Consider the following 24,778-nt stretch of genomic DNA (forward strand, 5'->3'; position numbering starts at 1 on the left):
AGACGCCATTTTGTCAGCCATTTCCTACACTGATCCATTGCCAGTGTCTCTGCTCAGCACAGGACGCCCCGTCCGGCCTCAGCTTCGTCTGCCCGGGCTTTGCTAAAACAGCAGCGGACCCCTGCCTGCACGGTACCCGGGTGGATGAGACAGGGTCTAGAGGGTCGGTCGGCACCCACTAGACCTCTCCGGAAGGCGCTTCGGACCCGCAGGACAGAAGCGGTACGAGTCACGGGCGGACATGGCTCTGAAGATTGTCAAAGGGAGCATCGATCGGATGTTCGATAAAAACCTCCAGGATTTAGTACGTGGCATTAGGAATCACAAGGAAGATGAGGTAAAGCAACAACAACAACACACCAGCGAGCAGCTGTCACCTGCAACATTTTTAACCTCGCATTCGTTAATGTGTTTTTCTCTCTCCACTCAATATGGACCGTTATCGCCGACTAAGCTAGCTAATGTTAATTGCTAACGCACGGCATATTAACGTTTGACCAGCTAACGTTAGCTCAGTGATTTCACCTAGCTTAGCCAACAGTCGCTAAAAACAGTGGTTTTTCAGGTGCTAATGCTAATTTAACACCAGGTTAATGGGGGATGCGTGTTGTTGGTAGCTTCCTATTAACGTTACGCGTTAGGTTTATGTGAGCTAGGAGGCTTAATGACGAGCTGTTACTGACAGCTAGCGGACCGAGCTAGCTGACAGACGGTTAAGAGGAAGCGGCTCGACCGGGACGCTACTCTTCGGTATAACGGGAGAGAGCATTAGCTGCTGGTGTGAAACGCTGTTAGCATGCAGGCAACTACCGCTCACTTCGTCAGTTATAGGCCTCATCTGACTGCTTTACTTGGGGGAGAAGCATCGAGCGTCATTTAATCTGGAAGGGATACTCGTCACTTACTCCGAGGAACACTCGAGTCACCCGACTGATGACTGGATGATGAGCTGATTAACGTCGCGACAAAGTGTGAAACAGGGCCCCTAAATGATCTCTCTGGTTCACTCCAGTCTATGAATGCAGATGTCACCATTCTGGGTGTTAATAAAAACATGTCATCTCGTCAAATCAATGTGAAACGAGTCAGACAGCAACTCGTGTTGAGCATCCCATCGGTGATTTGATGGTGACGTCATCCCTGTGACAGCTATCTGTGTGATAACGGGCACTTCCAACACTTGACTTGAGCGGCCAGTAGAAGGGTGGGATGGGCCATTAGAGGGCACTGTTTTTTTTTTTTGGAGGAAGCCACGTTTCCATCTCTCACATCAGCTTGCCCTTCATATAAGCTCTTGTGTTGTCTGTGTCTCACCTTAATCCTATTGTAAATAAAATGTGTAAAATAGTTTGAGTTGCCAGGTAGAAAGGCAGGATGCCTGGGCTGCGGTTCTCTGCACACCTGTCTCAAGCTGTAGGTGACGGTCTGGTGTGAAATGTAGAGGTGGCGTGTTTAACCTGAGGGCAGCTTTTTTTTTAATTGTATGACTTTCTCAACGTGGCAGATTCACCCTGCTCACCTGGAGCCTAATTTACAAGCAGTTGAAGCCAAACCACCAAATCTAATAAGATATATACGCATTAACTGCGATATTATGTCGTCTATATTTGTCTTGATGTTGCATTGAAAACCAAGCTCTCACATGTCCTTAAAGGCTATCGATGCTTGCTCTCTTGATTCAGTGCGTGGGGCTGAGATGTTCACCAATTGTAACCCTAACCCTGGGCGACGTAGATAAGGTGGTGGTTGCCCAGTCAACAGTGGACAGCTTGCTGAAATATTAATAGGCAGTGAGTGTGCGTGTGTGTTGACTTTTTCCTGGCCAGCCCACAGTTTGTTTTTCACGAGTCTGCCGATTCCTTGTGTGGTTCATTCATTCATTCACTCTCCCTCCCACGCCCTGGAACAGCAAACACACTGTAGAAAGGTGTGAGGATGTCCCAAGTGTAATTCAGTCAGATTAGTTGCCAGTAAGAATTTTAGGAACATTTTTAATTCATTTTTTAAAGGTAGCACTAGTTAGTTTCAGCTAACACTGAGCCTAAAGTGTTTTTGCTTTCAGAGTAAAGGCCTCCCAGTTTATCTCCAGCTCAGTCTGCATTGTTGCCTGAAGGATTGCCTCTTCAACTATTTCAGTTATTTCGATGAGTTCTGAATCGGTCATTGAAGACGAGTGTGATGCCGACGCACACTGTGTGTCTGGTGATCTTGCGTTGAATGCCTCGTCGCCTCCCCTCCAGCCCTGCTAGCCACAGTTTCTCCAGGAGCAGCAGCAGCAGCGCTCAGTCCTCCCCCCTCTACCTCCTGCTGTATCTGTGCTGTCTCATGACTGAACACACATGACCAGCACGCACTCTACAGAGCCATGTGTGTGTGTTTGTTGAGAGGAGAGACCTTGCGAAACAATGGCGGCCTGGTTGCTCTATCTGGAGGTCTAACTGGGCCTGCCAGCCACTGTTAAATTAAATGTACATTCTGCTCTCTATATTGCACAAAAATCTAGTGTATTATAACAGGCGTAATGACAGTTATTTTTTAATTCATTCATTCAGGTGTGAGGCCCTTGGAAACTCATTTGTTAAACTGCTTTAGAGGATGGGGGATACTTTTTAGACTTGCATAGTGATTGCATCTTTTGCTAGATGATTGCATCTTTTGCTAGTATTTTTCTGCTCATTAAGCATGGGCAGTTTGCTCTTGAACCTGAGCTGAGAATATAAGCTTGTTCCAGCCATCAGGTCATGTGACACGACGATCTTATGGACATGTGGTATCATTTAATGTGTGTCAGCATTTGCCGTCAGGGAAGGAAATGCCGTTGGTCTACAAGCCAAAGCCACATGCCGCAATTGTACTGCGTATTGGAACAGGGCCTCTAAATTATGTATTTCAGCAGTCAGAAACTGCACAGCACACCTGTGTAGCATACTTCATCACAAGTCATCAATTGAATTACTTTAAACTTGGCATAACTTTGAATGTAACGCCAATTACTCGTGACTTGAGTTTGACTTATGACTTACAAACCAGAGTCAAAGAATTTTGGCTAATGCCAGAAGCATGTTAACAGATAAGACCTGCGTTATGACTGCTGGTGGATAGCAGCAACAATAGGTCCCACAGGCTCCTGGTGCTTGGTGGCAGTCTCCCTCTCCGGATATAACTCCACCTAAATCTGATCTGGTCTGCTGTTTGTCCTCTCCTTTGTCTGCCCTCAGGCCAAGTACATCTCCACATGCATCGATGAGATCAAACAGGAGCTCAAGCAGGACAACATCGCTGTCAAAGCCAATGCGGTGTGCAAGCTCACCTATGTAAGTGCCCTCAACACTCTCCACAGAATCACCGACTCTTTCTGTCTTTCACGTCTACTTGATACTGTATGTAAGCACTGATGCATCTAATATTGTTTGGCTCTCAGTGTAAGCCCTCCTGTGTTTGTTTGGATAGATGAACACAGACCATACGGATGCTTTGGGGCACAACTCTAAATCTAACTAAGCAGATACGATTTGATTCATAAGCAATTTATAAGCATGCTGTTTTTTTTTTCATATAACTCTTAAGTAGGTACGGAATATATTCTGTATTAAGATTAGTTTAATGCTACCTAGGGAAGATTTGGTTTTGAGCAGACATTGAATTTGGTGCCTTCCAGTTTGCTCACAGTTTTATACCATGCAATTGTGGCATATTGTGTTGACGTGCACACAATGTTAAATTCTGCAGAAAGGAACCGCAATGAGACTTCACACTTCCTACATTATATTTTCTGTTCAAAAGCCCATTTTTCCATCTCAAAGCTTCATCAGAGGCAAATGGAAGAGACCAGTTAAAAGCTACTTAATAGATTTTTATAAAACAGGTAAAAGACTGCAAAAATGTTGTAGTCACAATGCAGCCTAATGGCTAGCAGCCGACACTTGTTGAATACAATTAGCAGTGTACAAATGCTGTTTGAATGAAAGTACTCTTTCTATTTCTAGCAGAGACTTATATTTAGATTTAGATGACTTGTTGCAATTGATATCTGTGCCCACTTTGAGAGCTTTCAGCCCAAATAATCGAGCCTCTGTTCTGTACATCACAGGGACAGCTCACAGCCCCCGTCCTCCTCTTATTCACCCACATCCCTCTCTGTCTCTTTTCTTTTCTGCATTACAGCTGCAGATGCTGGGTTATGATGTCAGCTGGGCCGCTTTCAACATCGTTGAAGTCATGAGCTCCTCTAAGTTCACATACAAGGTACGACTGTAGTATAATCGGATGTCTTGGAAATGCAGAACATTAAACAAAGTCACTTTCTGGATTAATGCTTGTGATGTTAAGACTGCGGTCTATGCCAAGAGTAGGTTTGTCGATAGCTGGAAACCCATTAATCGCTAACTAGCCAGTTCATGTTCGAGAAACAAAAAAAACAAAGCACACATTTGCGTGAAATATAAGAGGGTTTTAATGTTTTGTGTTGTAAATGTCATTTTATTTTATTTGGCTTTGATGAAGTTTATTGTCCCATTCAAATCCAATCCAATCCAAGCTACATCACTCCTAGCTAAACACTCTGGTTTTTACCTGCTGATGTGTTGTGATTGTTGTGGTTGGTCATTGAAATTACACATTTTCATGCAAATTCTTGAGCACATTAGATATATAAAAATATCTAGCTTTTCAAATTACCCCAAAAATTCCAAAATTGTAATTTAATCTAATTTGGTAGTACCGCTGTGTTACACTAGATGGCGTTCTGAGTCCCTTGGTTGAGAATAGCTGCTGTACAGTGTGTAGATGCAGCACAGTAAGTCATTATTTCCTCTTTTTTCTTCTTCTTACAGAGGATTGGCTACCTGGCAGCCTCACAGTGCTTTCATGAGAGCACTGATGTCATCATGCTGACAACCAATCAGATCCGAAAGGTCAGTGATGTTCTTCTTCGTTTGTGTGCTCTATAAATATTTATTGATTGTTATTTATCCCTCAGCCTTTTCTGTCTGATGGACTATTCCTTTCTAAGTATCGTTTCTTCTTTTTCTTTCCCAGGATCTCAGCAGCCCCAATCAGTATGACACAGGTGTTGCCCTCACCGGCCTCTCTTGTTTTGTTACTCCCGACCTGGCCCGAGACCTCGCTAATGACATCATGACACTGGTGAGACATGGGGAGTATGTCAAGAGGTTTACCAACAACAACCTGTGCTCTTTAGACAACCATCTCTACTGTCTTTCCTTTCCCCCCATCCCAGATGTCTCACACTAAACCCTACATCAGAAAGAAAGCGGTGTTGATCATGTACAAGGTGTTTCTGAAGTACCCAGAGTCCCTGCGACCCGCTTTCCCCAGGCTCAAGGAGAAACTGGAGGACCCAGACCCAGGTAAAAGGAAAGAGAGCGCATTCAGTCTGTTACGCAGGAAGTTTGTGCTTCGTCACCTCCACCTTGTGAATTATTCAGCAACTAAGAGTATGAGATTATGTGAGGCTGATTCGTGGTACTGCTTAGGCCTGCTGTGAATATTCAACAACTCAGTGCATTGACCTGCCTTTTTGGCATGTGACCAGAGCCGTGCCAGTGTGTTACATCGCTGTATTATTGCACACCTTTTGTTTTTAAGCCATACTTAATTCACCCGAACCCAAACCATTTTTTAAAAATGTTGTTATATTTTTAAAATGACTTTGATTCTGATTCCTTTTTATTTTCTGATCATTTCCGTTCCTCTTTAGGTGTCCAGTCCGCAGCAGTAAATGTGATCTGTGAGCTGGCTCGGAGGAATCCCAAAAACTACCTTTCTCTGGCCCCACTCTTCTTCAAGCTCATGACCTCTTCTACTAATAACTGGGTTCTTATTAAGATCATCAAGCTGGTAAGGCAACAGGATACAGGCAACATGTCTTGATACGTTTCTGAATTGGTGGGAAATATTATTGCCATGCCCTTATGGGTAAACATCGACCAACCATATTGCATCAACCATACAGGGATAAATCCATCATAAAAGAGGAATTCATACTAGTTCCTCCACCAGCATTATTCTCTATTGACCACAATCCTGTCAAGTCACCTGACAGGTTGCATTGTTTAGCAAGTTGTATTTATGGGAACAGAAACACCACTTTAAGTTCATATCCCTTTATATTACAGTTGTTACAAGTATACAAGAATCCTCCTGTTTATGAAGAGATAGTTTTAATTCAACAAATGTAATGAGACATGATCTAATGTGTCTTCCTGTTTGCTCTACAGTTTGGTGCGCTCACACCACTGGAGCCGCGTTTGGGGAAGAAGCTGATCGAACCTCTGACCAACTTGATCCACAGGTGAGATGAAATCCCTCGATTATAAACCTTTTCACAGATGGTAAAAGTGTTTTGGTCTGACTGGAGTGCCAATAACAATATGTCCTCCTCTCTCACAGTACCTCTGCCATGTCTCTGCTGTATGAATGTGTCAACACTGTGATTGCAGGTCAGTACTGGTATTCCGTGTGTGATCTCATACAGTCTTTTGTGTGTTTTTTTTGCTCTATTTCAGTCATTTTCTTCTTCTAAGGAGTTGAATCCACATCTTTGTTTCATCACAAAATGTTTAGTTCACATTTGGCTCTAATTGCTTTGTTTGTCCCACATTTCAGTGTTGATTTCCCTGTCCTCTGGGATGCCTAACCACAGTGCTAGTATCCAGGTAAGCCTCTGAGGTCCACTCCTCCATCTGCACGTTCATGTGGTTGAATACTGATAATATCATCTTTTCCACCCCAGTTGAACCACAATGCATGCTTTCATCATATTTCTTTCTCACACAAGTCTGTCTGTTCAAACATATTTAAAGTGGAGACACAGCAACTATAGGACAGGCTAGCAGGTCTCATCAAGCTGTGTTTTTTTCTGTTGTTGTTGTCAGTAATGCATGAAAAAATAATGTTGCACCTTCAAATATTTCCCCTGTTTTTGTTTCTCATTTATGTTTTGTATGACAAGAATGACACTGATGTGGACAGGTTTACAGTGATGATAATTTCTCTCTATTTCTTCCCCTCCCCATTTTCTCCTGCTCCCTCTATCTATCTTTTTTTTCCTGTCTCTTTCAGCTCTGTGTGCAGAAACTGCGAATCCTGATCGAGGACTCGGACCAGAACTGTGAGCCCTCTGTCAATGCCTGCAGTGTGTCATTTTCTCATTGTCTGCGTGTTCGTGACTATGGAACAGTCCACCCTCTTAGACGACGATAATGTAGACTCCCTGACTCTGGATAACTCGAACATTACTATAATAGTCCCTCTCTCAATTAGGGGGCCTAGATTACCATCTAATTTGAGTCACTACCTCCTTTCAAACACAAATCCCATGTATATGACGCAAAAATTGAACAACCTACAGCTGGATTTTTCCCAGTTTGTTGCTTCAGATTGAAAGGGATAGAAGTTGTCAAACAAGGGCAAAACCATTTCCCACATTTCCAGTTGAAGCCAAGAATACATTCGAGTTAGCTGGACACCCATTCATAGTTTTGTGTGGAGTAGACTATAGACTCCTGGTGTTAATAGAGCAGACTGTGATCCTGTGGTTTTAGGTTGTGTTTATCCTTTCACCGCACCTCGAAGTCAAGTTTAAGGTATAACATTTTCCAATGCATTGAGAAGTAGAGTAGGTGAAAAATCTGATCTTCCCTGTATTGTGAAGTTGTTGATAGAATCAGTAAGGTAGAGTAACAAAAACAAGGCTATCATGTAAAAAACAAAGAGGCCATGTTGGAAGCAGAAAATTCTGCATATTAATGTTTAATTGAGAATATAAATTGACATACTGACAGTATCGTGGTTAATGCATACATGAATACATGTTTTGCAGTCAACTCCAGTGTAAAAATGTATTGCACTAAAGTGTTTTAGATGCAATAGATTAATTCCACTTTTTAAACGTTTTTAATGAACAGGAATAATCAGCTGAAAGCAGTATCTTAGTAAATAATTGTTTGAAAAGTTTGCTTTGTCTGTCAGCTACACCTTTCTCATGAAGTTGCATTTGACTGAACTGCTGAACTTTCCATCGCAGTGTCATTGTGTCCTGCAGCCGCTCTGAGGCCACGTCCCCAGTGATTTCTGAAATCTATTTACTGCAGCAACAATTCCCACTTCGCCCCCCAAGGTCACCATCACAGGCACACACTTATTGATCCAACAACTTGAGAGGCATTTTTTCTCTACCAAATTAGATCATCGGCAGAGAGCTGTGATTCAGCAGATTTCTAAATCTGTTTGGTGAGGAGGAGAAGCTAGCGGGGATTCGATGATTGGATAAAGCAAAACAAAACTACTGTGTCCCGTGTGTGTGTGTGTGTGTTTGTGTGTCCTTTCCATTGTTCTGCATGTTTTGTGTTCCTTTCCTTTTATGTTTTATAGTTTGTCATTTCCATATTTGTTCTTTTTTATGTTTGTTTTTTTGTAGATTATTCTGTGGAAAATAACTCAAACATAATTTGTTATTATATTCACATATAGATATTTTTTAGATACAACCAGCTAGGCCTCTTAGACTGATTTAGGGAAGTGCAGTAGGTAAGTAGTCATAGAAAGTTCTGAACAAGAAGTCCAGTTACAAAACACGTTTCTGTCCTCTGGAAACTGTGGCTCTTCAAAAAAAAAAAAAAAAGTACAATCAGGTATTTTATTTGTTGTGTTACTGCACAATCAAGTAAGTATAGACAGTTTTATGACAGAACTTGAATAGATAAAATATTAAGAAAACACCATACTTTGTTGTGAAAGTGGCAATCCTTTAATATTTCAGTCAAATTACTTTTGGTAACGGCAAATGATTCAGGTCCTAGAATATTGGGGGCAGCAATAAAAGAATAAAAAAAACTTTCACTAATTTTTTTCCTGGAATGTAGCCACAGACATGCAGATCGTAATCCTGTAATACTTCAGTCAATGTCAATCAGCCAATCAGCAGCCGTAGGCTTAGTAACCATTGTGTTATCGCTGTTAATAACGTGTTGAAAATCTTCAAGATTGCCACTTTCATGTACAGAAAAATGTCAGCTGATAGAAGTAAATAAACCTATATTAGCAAGGGTGCGTAGAGCTACGACGTGTGTTTTTAAATACGCTAAGGCCATGTTTTTGTTTTTGTAGTGAAGTACCTGGGCCTGCTGGCCATGTCAAAGATCCTAAAGACCCACCCCAAGTCAGTACAGTCTCATAAGGACCTCATCCTCCAGTGTCTGGATGACAAGGACGAGTCCATCCGCCTGAGAGCTCTGGACCTGCTCTACGGCATGGTATGAAGAAAATCATCACACATCAGTGTGTTTTCTTTTACATCAAGGTCATTCAGTAAACTCTCAGCTTTTAGTACCAGATGCTCTCGGTTTCACTATCAAAAAATGACACCCATTCTCTTTAAAGTAAATGCAAAGTTTGTGTGAAAGCCACCACACCAGTGGTTGTAATATCTTGTATTGTGAATTTTCCATATGACGTAATAATATATCACACAGTCAGTTGTTTTTGAGGACATTCTTTCTCTGCCTTTAGTAGAACAAATGATCTTTTAAATGATTAAATGTCATCGTTGAACTGGTGTCTGCTCTCCCAGGTATCCAAAAAGAACTTGATGGAGATTGTAAAGAAGCTGATGCTGCATGTGGACAAAGCGGAAGGAACCACCTACAGAGATGAACTGCTCACCAAGATCATCGACATCTGCAGCCAAAGCAACTACCAGTACATCACCAACTTTGAATGGTCAGTTACTCCACACCAGCGTTGTCTTAGATTCCATATTACTTCTTGACTTTGTTGGAGGTCACTTCCTCTCTGCGCTTTTTCAATCACACCTCCTTTTATATTTACCGACAGGTACATCAGTATCCTGGTGGAGCTGACCAGGTTAGAGGGCACACGGCACGGCCACCTCATTGCCTCTCAGATGCTGGATGTGGCTATTCGGGTTAAAGCCATCCGGGTTTTTGCTGTTGCCCAGATGGCCACCCTGCTGGACAACGCCCACCTGTTGACGGGCAACGTGCAGCGAAAGGGCATCTGTGAAGTGTTGTATGCAGCGGCCTGGATCTGCGGGGAATTCTCAGAGTACGTTTTTTTGATCTGACTTTAAGTAAAAGAAGACATAAGAAGGGAGTGAAACCGCCTTCAAGCTCACAGGGATTTTGATATTTGTACACAATAGGAAGAGTAAACTTAAAGTAATTCAACAAACCTGCATTAATTTAAAATTGTATTTGAGCTATAGTGTTCCTGTTGGTAACAATATGGCTGGATTATCTAGGTGCTATAAGATGTGTAGGTTATTTCAGTTGATGGAGGCATTTCCAAACCTCTCTGACACTCTTGCTGCTTTTTTTTTTTTGTAACATTTATTTTTTTCAATTTTAAAAGCTCAAAGAACTTCTTTTCATGGAATATTGCATCAGCACCGGTGCTGTGCTAGAAATTGCATCAGTATTCAGTGATTGAATGTAGTTTTCAAACCGTTCTCTCAATCCACCTCCCCTTTCTTAGACACCTGGAGAATCCGACGCAGACGCTAGAGGCCATGCTGCGGCCGAAGGTGGCCACCCTACCGGGTCACATCCAGGCAGTATATGTGCAGAACGCAGCCAAGCTGTTTGCCACAGTGCTGAAGAGCCAGGAGGGGAACACGGACCGCACAGCGGCACAGGAAACCAGCCAGCTGATGATAGAAAGGCTGCCGCTGTTCGTGCAGAGCGCCAACCTGGAGGTGCAGGAAAGGGTAAGATAGAGATACGCATGAGTCGCAACTGATTTTCTTTTGCCCGAAGCATTGAAGCGATGCCTACTTTTTACTGCGTACAAAACTGATAAATGTGTCTGCTTCACCTTCTGTCATGTCCTCAGGCATCCTGCATCCTGCAGCTGGTCAAGTACATCCAGAAACTGCAACAGAAGGACGTAGAAGTAGCGGAAGAAGTCATCGCGCTGTTCGCTGGAGAACTCAACCCTGTAGCCCCCAAAGCACAGAAAAAAGTGCCTGTTCCTGAAGGGTGAGTTGGCTACTATTTGTCATGACTATCTCTAATGTCGTTGAGCAAGTTAAGCTGAAATGGGAGTCTTGACCAGTGAAGTGTTTTTTTTTTTATTTTTGCAGTCTGGATTTAGACGCCTGGATCAACGAACCTCCATCTGAGAGCGAGTCTGAGGACGAGCAGCCCAAGGCAATATTTGCCAGGGAGGAGGCCAAACACTCCCGCCCCCGTCACACAGAGGTGGACGAGAAGGAGCTGGCAAGGGTGAGCCGGTCGATGATTGTGGCGTTGTTCAATAGAACAAGCTTTGTTTTATGTACAGTATAGATGTACAATAAGAGTTTTATTGTTTAACAAAGATCATTTTAACTGGCTGCTGCTGATCCTTCACCACCTGTCCTCCTGGAGTAGGCTCCTAAAACCACTCTGGAGCTAGAGACCATAAATTTGAGATCAATTTGCTTTTTACGAAACTTAGCCCAGGGGTTAGGAACTATAACTCTTCAGTACATATTTCCCAGATCCTCCTCAGTTGTGCAGACTTGCCATGCATCCAAATTCTCACCAGCTGTTTTTTAAGTGGATACTGCTTCCCTGCCCTTGGTGGAAATAACAAGCACATGTTGATAATGATTTACAGGAGTTATTGTAAACATCTGAAGGAAACTGTGAAACATACAATATAATAAGCTCAACTAAGAATACATGATTACCTGGCAAGGCTAATGACAGAGAGCGGTTTGCCTTTTTATAGAGAATAACCAGCAGGGGGCTGCAAACGTTATTGCTTTTAAGAGTCGAGCTTGAGAAAATAAACTTACCAGATCTCTCTCTCATTTTCAACTTCTTACCCAGGGTAGGAGCTGATTGATCTAATTGATCTTATCAGTTCAATATAATTATGCAAAACTGTAGGTTATGTGCTGTCGAGTTATGCTATTTAGAATTCTGCACACACAAAAATAATGATTCTGTCGTGGGAGCATTATTTGGTCTATTGGAATATGTTACCTCTAAAATCTTAACTAAAAATATGTGATTAACTCTGAAATTAAAATTAGCCGCACAAATCATCAGGAACACGCCGCCGGCTTCGGCCTCGACGTTTTATCTGTGACTGCCGGGAAAAGTCACCCAAAGTTCACTGAGCTCTGTTACGAATCACGCCTTTGCATGTGGTTCCCCTCTCATGCCAAATTGAGTTAGGCTGTCCCTTTTATTGATTTAAGTCGCATTTAATTCAAGTCCCTGTTTTCACCTTCTCCCAGAGGAGAGAAGCCAGGAAGCAGGAGCAGGCCAACAACCCGTTCTACATCAAGGCCTCGCCGTCCTCTCAAAAGGTATGTTTACTCGCTCATTTCACCGCACACGTCTCTGTTAAATGTCGTCTGTTGTACGAGTCACAATTTCAGCTTGTTGAATTCATGTAGTTAGACTTGTGCATTAAATGTATACAAGAACAAACGGCATCTGTGAATTAATAAATATGTCTTCTTTGTAGGTGTACCAAGAAGCTCCTGGAGTGGAGCACATCCCAGTCGTGCAGATTGATCTCAGCGTGCCTCTCAAAGTCCCAGGTACTCATTTTACACACATCTTTCAAAATGATAGCAACATTTAAATTATATAAAATAGTTTTACTGCCATTGTACTGGAAGTCGTGCAACAATATAAATAACACACTGTCATGTTTGAGGTTCAAAATTATGCTCTTTTTCACATGTTCTTGCCTTCTTTGCTGATTTGTCCTAATTCTTAAAATGTGACACATTCACGTTGCTGTCTTCTCTCCACAGGTCTGCCGATGTCCGATCAGTATGTGAAACTGGAGGAGGAGCGTCGGCAGAAAGAGAGAGCGGAGAAGAAGAAGAAGGACAAGAAGAAGAGGAAAGAAAAGCGCAGCGGGCGAGGGAAGAAACACGATTCGGGCCCAGAGAGCGAGGAGGACATCACGCCGGCACACATGGTGGACATTGTTACAGAGGAGATGCCAGAGGTACGCCGGGCGCTGTGTAAACATCACAAAGGCATCGGATTTCTATACACTACACATTATCGGCAATTTCTACTCCACATAAAAGATGGATTTACTCTCTCAATTATAAATGCTGTTATTATTCCAACTGAGAAACCGTATAAATATGGACTCAGTCGGAATTAAATTCCATCCTCGTTTGCTTGGTCTTTTGGGTTCTCAGCTCTGAGACTGGAAATCAATATCTCAAAGGGATTGCTTCACATTATTGTGTGTTATGGATATAGATTAACGTTGAAAGTTAGTAACACTGTTTGATTGATTTCACCCTCTCGTTACTTCAGAATGCCTTACCAAGTGACGATGATGACAAAGATCCCAACGACCCTCATAAAGCCCTGGATATCGACCTGGACAAGTGAGTCCCCATGATGTAGATCTACATTATTCTACATTTTCTACATCAATTTAATGTTTAACATAATGTTCTAGTTGCTGAAACCCATCGTTTACACATCATACTGATCCAACCAATCATTGAAACCTTGATTTTCGGTCCACATTAATACTGAGGATTCTTGTATGACATTTTAAAAGGAATCTGCATATCTTCTTAGTCTGATTATATCCTTTCAGGCCGTTGTGTCACAGCCAGTGTGACTCGGCCCTTTCCCTCCTCTCACTCCTCATGGCGTTCTGCTTTCTGCTTCCTCTTTTCTATGCCTACACACACCCATCACTGCCTCTTTGTGTGGGCAGCTTGGTGGAGATGGCTGGGCGCAGGTGAGTAGCAACCCAGCCGCAGGACCTCAGCTTGGACTGTACATGGATTTCCCCTTTGTCTTTCTCTTTCGCTCTCTCTCTCTGAATTGCTGTCTTGCTCCTCTCACTAACATAGATCTCGAGGCTCATTTACAGTTTGCAAACCCGCTCCTTTTTTGCTCTTCTTTCCCCGTATTTTCAATATCTACCGTTCGTTGTAGCCTTTAGCCTAGTATAGTATCCGGTATGCCGTTTCTCTTACCCTGCTTCTTTTTTTTAAACTTATAAGCTTGACAATGTCAGCAGCATAACATTTCTAAACAAACTATTCTACGATTGCTCTGTTCTTGAAGAAGAATTCATGCAAAAGTTGGATAAACTTAAAAATAATTTTGAACTGGCTGCTGCTGATTTTCTCAGGACTTAATCTTTCACCACCTGTCCGCCTGGAGTAGGCTCCTAAAACCATTCTGGCACTTAATACCATCACCATCAGTTTGCTTTTAGGAAACGTATCCCAGGTGTTGCGTATCCATAACTCCTCAGTGCATATTTCCCAGATCTTCCTCAGTTCTGTGCCATGCATCCAAATTCTCCCCAGCTGTTTTTTAAATGGATACTCCTTGCCTGCCTTTGGTGGAAATAACAAGCACATGTTCCCTTAGACCAGTGCTATGATTTACAGGAGATCATTTACAATTATTCTAATAGTATATGAGGTTAAACTCATGTTTAAGACCAAATGCAGAGGAGGAGTGGAGATTGTCCAGGAGTTATTGTAAACATCTGGAGGAAACTGTGTAACACACATTTCTGTCATGATTTTCTTGAACTGCAAAGTTCAAATTAATATATTATAAAAAAATTAACAATAAAACGAATGCATCTTGAAAACTTAGAAAAGCTAAACTAAAGCATTATAACCCGAGTTGTAGAGCGGTTTGCCTTCAGAGAATAACCAGCAGGGGGCTGCAGTGCATGTGGTTATCGCTTTAAGGAGTCAGGCTGGGGAAATAAGCTTGACAGCTCTTATCCGTTCAATATAGAGGGATATATTTGTGTAGTTTCTAGCTGTCTGGGAAGTTTCAGCACTTCCAGCTCTGACTGAGGAATGGCTTAACGCAGTGCTTTGAATGAAACCTGGCTGCTGCACAGCGCCGAATATGTGCCTTAACATGATATATCTCTGCCCCCTACAACCCCTGTTCACTTTTTCTAACAGATTAATACAAAAAAATGAATGAGATGTTATTAAATATACTTTCAGATGGTGGCATTAACTCCAAGTGGACCATAATCGCCTCATAAGCCCTCATCTAAACAAGGCCAAAACGTGTATCTGTGCATTTTCATCCATCCAGGCCACTTGCCGACAGCGAGAAGCTGCCAGTCAGGTCACATCGTGCAGCAGAGGCTCTGAAAAGCCCAGTTGAAGATGGAGACGCAGAGATTGCTGCTTCACAGGAGCCCAAGAAGAAGAGCAGCAAAGAAAAGAGAGATAAGAAGAAGGAAAAAGACAGGGATAGGAAGGTGAGCGTAAAAAAATCTCCTTCCTTCCTGGAAACCACACTCGCCTAATTCTGTCTAGCTGATGAAACTGCTTCTTAAAACCAGTAAATCAGATTTATGGAGCTGTCTGAGCAAGGGGGGGGGGGTAAACACAACAAGGAGCTGTCAACTATTATGAAGTGACGAGTCAGAGGTTGTGATCCTCAACCTTGTTTTGACACAGCTGAATTTATTTACGTGTTGTTTTTCCAGAAGAGCAAAGACGAGAAGAAGAAGAAGAAGAAACACAAACATGAAGAAAAGGGGGAGGATCTTCTCGGGGGTCAGCCAGACGAGCCTGTGATCCAATCAGAGGAACCTAGTGAGATTTCTGAACCGCCCACCTCCACCACTGCAGAGGTATGTCCTTACAAAAAGGGTGGAGGGAGGCTGTTTCTGACCTAGCAACAGAGTTTATAGATCGGAGACCTGTTTTGACCCAGAATTCAGATAAACAAAAAAAGGTTCTTATCTAAAATGATGGAAAAAGGGCTTAGGAATATCATTACATGTAGTCTACAGTTTCTGCTAAAAGGCTACATGCATACAGTCTTTAATCATTTTTCATTTGCTCACCACTTCCATTGCTTCCTCCCAGCCTGCCTTTCAATCAGCTTTAGTGATCAAGTATCAGTTTCCTCCTAGCTGACTGCGCGGTCTCTTGCCAAATACTTGATTTATTCATGAAATAGAGCAGTGTAATCTCTGTATCCATTTTCATGAATAGCAGAAAGATACAGAACCTGTTTGGCCCTTGCCCCTCTCACCATCCTCGCACTACTGTCCCTCCCTCCCCTTTCTAGGTTTCGGATCTGGATTTCTGGCTCTCAAACGCTCCAGTGCCCTCTAACGCCCAGGTTGAGTCCCCCCACCTCTCTCTCTCTCCTCCAATTATCTCTCCAGTTTTCCTCTTTCATAACTCCATGTGTTATTGATCTACTTCATATGTTTGTTTTTGCCATACTATCTCTCATACCTCTTGATTTTTTTCTCCACATCTTCAGCACCTCACCTCTTTGACATTACCTCCTCTCTTTCACAGGTCACATAACCCTTTCCTCTCTCATTCTCCAGCCTTGCTGTTTTCCAGCATGTCGTTGTGTATGTCTGTGTACACCGTATGTGTGTATTTCTCTCACAATGGCAGTGGTTCTTTTCCTCCAGCTTTTGTTTTTTTGCTCGCTGGGTGTCTTGTCGGTCTTGAGGTCAAAGTAGATGTTGTGTTGGTGGTGGTGGTGGTGGTGATAAGTGAGCGGAGGTCATCTGAGGTCCCCTGGAATGTGGCTTGAAGTCGGTTTCTTTAGTTCCTGTCGCCACTGCGTCACCACGTGTCGTCTGCCGCCGTGATCACATGTGGGGTCGTGCTCATCTTTGTCTGAATGTCACAACTGCACACACAGAGAGATGCAAAACATAATTTACCAAGATTCTTAGACGCCAGGTAGAGTTAAAGCTTCCATACCCTCTCAGCTGTATCTATTAAGTACATGAAAACCAGGTCTGGCATTTTAACTTCAGTGTTTTGAGGAATTATACAATTTTAAAGACATGCCTCGACATGTTTATGTGTAAAAATTGGTTGAATATTATGAGTATATCATACTTAGCGCTTCCTCAGGCTTGCACATTTGTCTCGTTAGTAGTCTTGCATGTGATGCACTTGGTTTAGCAAATCAGGTTTGTGTTTGTGGTATCACAGAGCTCGTAGGTTGCAGGTGATCACAAATGACTTCTTTTTTTTCTTTTTATGAATGAGTGAACTCCCTAACTTCACTTAACCTCTGTCACCTCTCCAAAGTGGCAAAACACTGCTGTATGTGTCACATGCTATGGTTGCTCACAGCTTACGCCTTGTTGTGTTGCTGTGTGTGTGTCTCTGTGTGTGCGTCTGTGTGTGTGAACAGGAAGCAGCAACAGTAGCAGAAGCAGAAGCAGCCTCCGTGCCCGAGGCAGCCTCTGGCACGGCGCCAGACTCTGAGCCTGATGAGCCCAAAGACACGGAGCTGGAGGAGACTGTGAGTCACCACTGATGATGCGATAATTGCGAAGTAGAAAGTTTGGCCGCGGCGCTGCTCGAGAGTCCAGTTCACGATGACCTGACAGGATGCAGCGCATTGGCAGCTCTTATCCTCACACGTTTGTGTAAATGATGTACCGCAGACCCGCCGGTGCTTACGCGGTCTCTGGAGGAATAGTTCTACCAGTAACTCGGTTTCATTACGAGAATTTCTAATCAACTGTCTCCGTCTTCCTTTTGGGGTTCTCGATGATAAGAAATCCTCCAAACACAAGAAGAAGAAGCAGAAAAAGGAGAAGGAGGAGAAGGAGAAGAAAAAGAAGAAGAAGCATCATCACCACCATCGTCACAGTGACGGAGGTGGAGAGGAGTCGGTGCAGAACGGCACCGTGGAAGAGGAAGAGCCTTTGCCAGTGAGTTTTCCACAGCGTTTAACAACAGAGTGTGAATGAAAACGTTCACACTCTGAGCACAGCATCGTTTTATATTACGCTTTGAGGGGAAAAAAAAGAAATCACACGTCACTGACCTCAAAGACACAAATAACGTGATGCTGCACTTAGACCGTATTATTTATCATGGTTCTGATCTGTGCCTCTTGGCTCCACTGTATGAACCCTGACTGCTGCAGACACAAACACTGTGTCAACCAGCTCCTGTTGCCTCGTTAGCATACAGCGTGACAGAGAATACCTGATCTGACCTGAACTCCTCTCTCCTTTCAGCCCATGTCCAATTACTGCCTGCTGGCTGAGAACTCCTACATCAAGATGGTGAGTGATGGCGAGATGCTGCTGATGGAGGGATTATTACCCCCAAAATATTGCATTTTTTTACTCATCCTAAAATGTGTTGTCCACTATTTGACCTCAATATCTTTTAATTCACAATATCTAAAGTTGCATTAATCCTCCAACAGAGTTGTTCCCACCTCAAATGAAAGAGCATCACATAAACATTATCAGATTGTGTTGGGTATTCTTTATCTGTGTGATTTAATACATTCTTCATTTTTATAATGTAGAGGAATGATGAAAGGGTTCGTTCTGTTAGATTACAGCACAGTTTTTCTGCTTACTGAGGAGGAGGAACTTGTTTGATCATATGCTTGACCTCATGTTGTTTGCCATGAATCAGCTCCGTTGTTGTGTCATCACAATGCGTCACTACATATCTCTGCAATAAAATTAAAAACTGAACATTTAATGACTAATAATAAAACACAAATTATTAAAAATCCAGCATTTGTTCATCGACATCGAGAAAATTCTCTCTTTCCTGTTCTTAGACAAATGTGCAAACCATCATGCTGATGTTTAGGCTTTTAGGGTGAAAGATATCTCAGCCAAATTAGCAGTGGAAAACAAAGAATGTATGCAGATCCTCTCTTTTTCTCTCCCTCTCTTTAAAGATGATGGAGGATGCCGATCAGGTACTGGTGAAAGTTCTGTCCGTGACAGATTATTATTAAAACGCTTTTCTAGATGTGTTTCTGTCTGTTCCTGTTACTCTTGGCGGACTGGCCTCCGAGGCAGACTATGTTAACGCTTCCGAGAATGATTCTGTCCTTGTGATTTTCTCCTTGCGCTCTGACCGCTTTCCTGGAAACAGCACTGTGTGCTTCGGTGTTGGGGAATGAAGATGTGTTGTTTGCTGTATGTCTACTCTAAATAATCACTTACTGGAATTCAAGGAGGGAGGTTTCGACTGCTTGAGTTTGTCCTTGTGCAGATTTTATTCCTTGTTTAAATGTTGTTTTTTTTAATAATAATAAAAGTGATTTTTCTTTTTCCCTCCCTCTAAGGTGAATGACATCCAGGGAAATCTACAAGATGGCAGTCAGGTGGTGGTGTCTGTTATATTTGAAAACAAGTGTGACGGCTTCCTCAAATCAATGGAGTTCAATGTCCTGGACTCTCTCAACTCCAAGCTGCAGAGGCCAGAGGGGTCAGGTCCGCATGACGGCCTCACCGTCCCGTTCCAACTTCCACCTGGTCAGTGGCTATCTGCAAAATGCAGATCGTATCTGAATGATACATAACATACAGATGTCTGTGTTACATGTAGATACATCAGATGTACCGTAAATCCTCTAATACTGGCCTGTATTCTATTACCGGCCGGTCTCGCTGTCGGTGGAGGTGAATAATAAATAATAGAAAGTTTCCAAACGAGCCACCATGTTGGTCGATTTAAAATCCGGGAGCAGCTGTGAAAACGATCGTCCAATCAGGCGCAGCCATGAAGTGTGGGCGTGATTGTATGAAGGAGAGCGCCTGTCAATCATCCTTGTGTTGTTGAGCCAAAGAGGAGATGAACCGAGTATTTTATAGGTTCAAATAGATGCAAAATCTCGTTTTTATTCATTCTACTGGTAGTCCGTTTTGCTCAAATAGAAATAGAGGCCTGTCTCTAATTCTGGCCTCCTTCCAATAAAGGCCTGGGCCGCGATGCGCTTGAGTAAATAAAGGCCCGAGCCTATATAAGAGGATTTACGGTATTTCTTACTCCACGTTGTTGAGGCTGATGACTTTGATGCAAATGTTTCTCTTGTGTTTCAGGGGTTTCCAATGAGGCACGATTCGTCTTCACCGTGCAGAGCATCGTAATGCCACAGAAACTGAAGGGAACCCTCACCTTCATAGTAAAGGTCTGAACGACAACACACACATTAATTTATACACAGTAATTTGTTTATTCCACAATTTGGGGGGCAACAGCGTGTTGTAGCAACAAAAGGAATCCTAGCCAGCTCCAGGTTTCATTTTGGAAACTCACCCTTCACCCAGATCTCTCTACAGGTCCCACAGGCCAAAAGAGAATCCTTAAAGGGCCATTTTACTTTGTTATTGATGACCTGTTTCTGTGTTTCTACAGAACGAGGACTCCTCCACTCATGAGAAACTGGACTTCAAACTGCACTTTACCTGCACATCCTACCTAATCACTACTCCTTGCTACAGGTTGGTGTGTTGGCTTTCACACTACATTACACTCTTCAGAACTGTGTTGACAGTTCTACCTCAGGATGATGCTCGAATAAAAAAACTTGTTGAGTGTCCATGATGATAATAATAGATCAGTCATTCACTTGGCAGAAGGAACAGGTAAAGTAAATTTGGAAATGTATGATTGGCAGTGGCACTAGGGGAAAAGTCACTGTCAAAAACCTTAAAAACGATCATCTGGGGAACATGAACATCCACAGCAAATGTAATACAAGTTTGGTTATTCATTTCCGAGGTGTCTTAACTCTTATTTTCTGTCTTCGTCGAGGAGAAATTGTAAATGGAGTTTCGTTTGTTTTGTTTGGCCAGCGATGCGTTTGCAAAGCTGCTTGAGTCGGGCGACCTGAAGTGCAGCTCTGTCAAACTGGAGGGAGTCAACATGCCCTTCCACCACCTACTGGCCAGGATCTGCTTCCACCACCACTTCTCCGGTACGGATACACACCAGGCCATATGACACGTGTCTCTGGTGACAGGCGTTACACATCATGGTACCAGATGAATGGGGCGTTCCGCATAGAAAATGTCTGTCAGGAATTTATGACCATCGTAGGAAAGTATTTGAACATTTAGTCTGTTTCTGTGATGGTGAACTTAACTTGCAGCATGCGGCTGTACTGGTCTTATAAGCCTCAATCATGTGGTAAAAACAAAAAGAATAATCCCATCATATGTTTACGACATGTGTCCTTTTTGTCTTGTCGGATTAGTTGTGGAGAGGATCGACTCCTGCGCCTCCATGTACAGCAGGTCTATCCAGGGTCACCATGTCTGTCTGCTGGTCAAGACTGTGAGTAAAATCCTCCATTATCCTCTTCCCTGTCATTAACAGTGTATTATTCTGTTTTTAAAAAGTGTGCTTTTCCAGTGTGAGCTTGATTCTTATTTATTTATTCCCTCTCCCTCCCAGTCTGCTCAGACGGTGTCCATTGACGCTAAATGTGACGAGCCGACGCTGCTTGGGAATGTGTTGGATGAGATCAAGCAGACCTTCTCTCAGTGCTGATTGTGTCAGACAGCTCCAGGGTGCCCCTGACCCCTCCATGCCACCCCCTCCCTCGCTGAAACACAACATAATCATGTTACGAAACACTGCGGCTGGCACTTCCAGTATCGCCCTATTTATTAGTCCACAGATTCGCAAGATTTCTATCCCCCTTACCTTCTTCTCCTTCAGTGTCCAACACTCCGTCGTTCCGCCGCACTCTGAGCTCCGTGGTCACTCCCTGACACTCGATGTTGTTTTTCAGACTCACTGTGTACGTGCGCCGTTTTCTCTGCAACCCACCTTCAGCTCTCCTTCTGGTTTTCGAACCCAAACAGCCACCCTGTTTCCCCCCTGACTCTGACTCTGTTCCTGGATGCCCTGCATCCTCTGCTCTTTCCCATGTACCTCTCTGCGCCCTCCGCTTTGTCGGCAATTCAGTCTGTGACAGTCATGTATTGTAACGTTGACAACTGGACTTTTTGCTGTTGATGGTTGAATTGTGATTTTACCGTTTTTGCAGGGTTTGTTTGGTCTTTTGGTTTGTTTTTTTGTTTGTTGTTTTGTCTCATTCTTTTCTGTCTGAAACCCGTCAGCGCCTTTTGTCTCGGCCCCTTCCGTATGCCCACTAAAAAAAATCGGTGTAAATTCTTTCTGCCCACTAAACATCGGTGTGTGTGCTGCTCAGCTTTGTAACAAAGCCAACTGAGACTTTCTCAGACCGGTCCTAGCTAGAAAACGGGGCCTCGAACCTGCTCGCAGTTGGCAAGGAATAGAGCAGAGAGTAAACCACAGCTGCATATAAGGCAGGGGTTTTAAACTTCTTTCGGAGCCGTTACCCTGCTTGCCTTTTGGCTCAGAGCAGATCTGCTAGTTGGTTCAACACAATAACACAATCCTTGTGTGACACTACGGGTGATTTGTACAGTAGATCGCTTCTTTTTTTGCTCTGTGCCTTAGCTGTGCAGTCTGACCTACTCCAGCACTTGTAGAGCCCCACGTCCCTCCCCAGTACATCTACTCCCCGATCAACTGTGCTAAGCTGCAGTTTGACCCCCAACATATTCCTTACATAAATCAAATATTAATTTGAAGGCAGGCGAGTGTATAAAAAAAGAAAAGACTGAATTAAGACTCCAGAGTATACGTGTACGTTGTAATGGGAGATTTCTATTTCACTACAGGACAGTTTGCCGTCAGCCTCCTCGTCATCTTACAGGATGTATGGAGGATGTTACATCACTGCAACGCACAGAAGGATACTGTTAATTCTATCAAACTGCTATGGTGCTGAGGCTCCTCATTTGTGTCGCCACATAGTCAAGTTAGTGAAAGAATAATGTGACATGAAGTCAGTGTTACATCACTGTTCCACCTCATATCGAGGGAAAAGTAAAAACTGGCTAAGAGACAACAAAGTTACACCGTCAACCTGTCTTTTCTTTAAACATCTTCAGGTTGCAGGATGTTCTCTCTGTGTGAAGAGACTGTAGTCAGTGGTTTTAGTTTCCATTTCAATCAGTATTAGGCAACGTGGCTTCCAATGTAAGGAAGCATCCACTCTGTCAACAGCCGACTGCAGTTTTGTCCAACTTCATGTGAAATCTCGTGAGACATATACGCCTGTGCCACTTTGACGTTTGCATCACAGTAGCTGCACCCGGGTCGGCCGACACCAACCTGGCGTGTACCCAGAGAAACCACAATGCTTCTTTTCCCTTCAGAAACTGCCTTGACACTTTCTTGTACCATGACATGCTACGATGGATGTGAATGGCCTCCTCTTGGAAGTCTCTGAGGTACTTGATGTTTTAGTCATCCATGTCTGAAGTCACTACCCGGTCCAGCACGACTTAACCTTGTAGTAGCAAGATAAAAACTGACTTGGTAGCGTCTCCGACTATGATAACGATGTCTGTGACCTGAAGGTCAGCCATTCCAGATCTTATGTCCTGTAATAGAGTCTGAATACAGAAGTGATCAGCTGTGTTTCAGGAATGTCGATAGAAAATACGTATGTATGTATGAACTCCCTGTTGCTGAAAAAGACTGCTATAAGAGAAATCTCCCCTAATCATACATTGTCCTGATTCTGATCATTTATCTGTGCATACTATTTGATTAAAATTTGTATATTGCATGATTAGGAATGTACACTTTTTAATTTCCCTTTTTTTTCTCTGTTCCCTTGACATCCTTACACAAAGAAAAACGTATCATTCCATTTTGTCCTTTTACTTTATAGTTTTTTGTTTTGTTTTTTATTTGTATTAAGTTTACTTGACCATTCTTTATTGTTGATGGTATTGTGTTTTTATCTTTTCTTCTAAGTGCAGACAATTAAAAAGAAGTGATATCATTGAATGTTTTAAATTATTAAACGGGGGAAGGAAGGGGGCTATATTTGGTGTGATGATACTGAGGGCATGGGGCTCTGAATGAGTGGAACAGGTCACATGAAGCAGTGTACTGAGAGGCAACCCAATGTGTCTTATTCTCTATTGGTTCAGTTGTAGTGAGTTATTTTACCAAGTTTGACTTGTGACATTGAAGTATATTCTCGTATGACGCTGACGTTGGAAGGTCCTGTCTTTTTATTTCTCCATATTCCATTATCAAGCTGTACAATTTAAAATGTTTAAAGGGGACAACATAAATTATCTACATTCCCTTTAAGGAACCCAAATTAAAATAAAAAATAAAGGCTGTAAGAAGCTGCTGTAGTCTTTTTGTGTGTGTTTTACAGAGAACCAATAAACACCCACATGTGCCAACATGTTTACAATCTTATATGTGAACATATAGGCAACATAATGATGTGTGGAGGAGATATGGTGTTTTTATACGTTTGGGTTTTTTGTTTTATACATATATATTGTATTGAACTTCAAATCCCTGAACGCATTACAGCAAAAGTAATCGAAATGGTTCGACATAACGCCAGCAGCTGAGTTTAGTAAAGTTCAGCTGACGAAACTGCGTGTTTTGGTTTTGTAGTTTGACGTTAAACTACTTTAATTGCACGTAAATGTCGCCCAGCTTTTCTTTTATGTGTGATAGCAACACACCCCGAGAGGAGACATGCTAGCCTTTCGTTAGCATCACTTTCAAGCTAGCAAGGATGCGTTTCCCGTGTTATTTTTCAAAATAAAAGCCTTACTCGTCAACTTGGACCGCGAAATGTCCGCTGAGTCGTCATAAAAAAAGAACAAACATTTAGCCATCTCATATATTTTTGACAACTGGTTAGCTAATTAAATAAGTTCGCGTTAGCTAGCTAGTTTATATTTATTTTACCAAAGCTAACGCTAAAATAGGCTGAAAACCAACCGGGAAATGATTTTTAAATACAATTGACAAAAAGAAAAACATAGGTACCACATTAATATTGGTGTCCACGTTATAAATAAAATATAAATAAATACATAAAATACATGGTGGAGTTATGCGCTGCTACATGTAGCCCGAAAACGTATGTTTTGA

General features: G+C 42.6%; 1 protein-coding gene across 7 annotated transcripts; it reads left to right on the forward strand.

Moving 5' to 3' along the window:
* The first annotated feature begins 35 nt into the window (after positions 1-35).
* On the forward strand, positions 36-24,009 carry ap3d1 (adaptor related protein complex 3 subunit delta 1). 7 transcript variants are annotated; one of them, XM_084011788.1, is made up of 35 exons: positions 36-337; positions 3,219-3,314; positions 4,165-4,245; positions 4,833-4,913; positions 5,038-5,145; positions 5,240-5,369; positions 5,720-5,859; positions 6,240-6,313; positions 6,412-6,461; positions 6,628-6,677; positions 7,084-7,132; positions 9,130-9,275; positions 9,593-9,741; positions 9,856-10,086; positions 10,516-10,747; positions 10,873-11,018; positions 11,123-11,264; positions 12,269-12,340; positions 12,502-12,577; positions 12,797-12,996; positions 13,320-13,393; positions 13,735-13,758; positions 15,099-15,267; positions 15,502-15,645; positions 16,089-16,142; positions 17,190-17,300; positions 17,560-17,715; positions 18,028-18,075; positions 18,714-18,734; positions 19,107-19,296; positions 19,864-19,952; positions 20,180-20,265; positions 20,620-20,741; positions 21,021-21,100; positions 21,221-24,009. In XM_084011788.1, the coding sequence occupies exons 1-35, from the start codon at positions 242-244 to the stop codon at positions 21,314-21,316; spliced, it is 3,813 nt and encodes a 1,270-aa protein (XP_083867914.1). In that variant the 5' UTR covers positions 36-241; the 3' UTR covers positions 21,317-24,009. The 7 variants fall into 7 exon arrangements, with proteins under 7 accessions (XP_083867914.1, XP_083867913.1, XP_083867915.1 ...); XM_084011787.1 differs by having other exon boundaries at positions 37-337; positions 15,499-15,645; XM_084011789.1 differs by lacking the exon at positions 18,714-18,734 and having other exon boundaries at positions 37-337; positions 15,499-15,645.
* Positions 24,010-24,778: the final 769 nt, after the last annotated feature.

This window comes from Eutrigla gurnardus (assembly GCF_963514095.1).
Source record: "Eutrigla gurnardus genome assembly, chromosome: 6".
Taxonomy (NCBI): Eukaryota; Metazoa; Chordata; class Actinopteri; order Perciformes; family Triglidae; genus Eutrigla; species Eutrigla gurnardus.

Bases quoted from the DNA above. Each gene is read 5' to 3' on its own strand.
- ap3d1 (XM_084011787.1), top strand. From the start codon at position 242: ATGGCTCTGAAGATTGTCAAAGGGAGCATCGATCGGATGTTCGATAAA. The intron at 5,146-5,239 runs GTGAGACATGGG...CCCCCATCCCAG, and splicing joins CTAATGACATCATGACACTG to ATGTCTCACACTAAACCCTA. The intron at 17,301-17,559 runs GTGAGTCACCAC...CTCGATGATAAG, and splicing joins ACACGGAGCTGGAGGAGACT to AAATCCTCCAAACACAAGAA.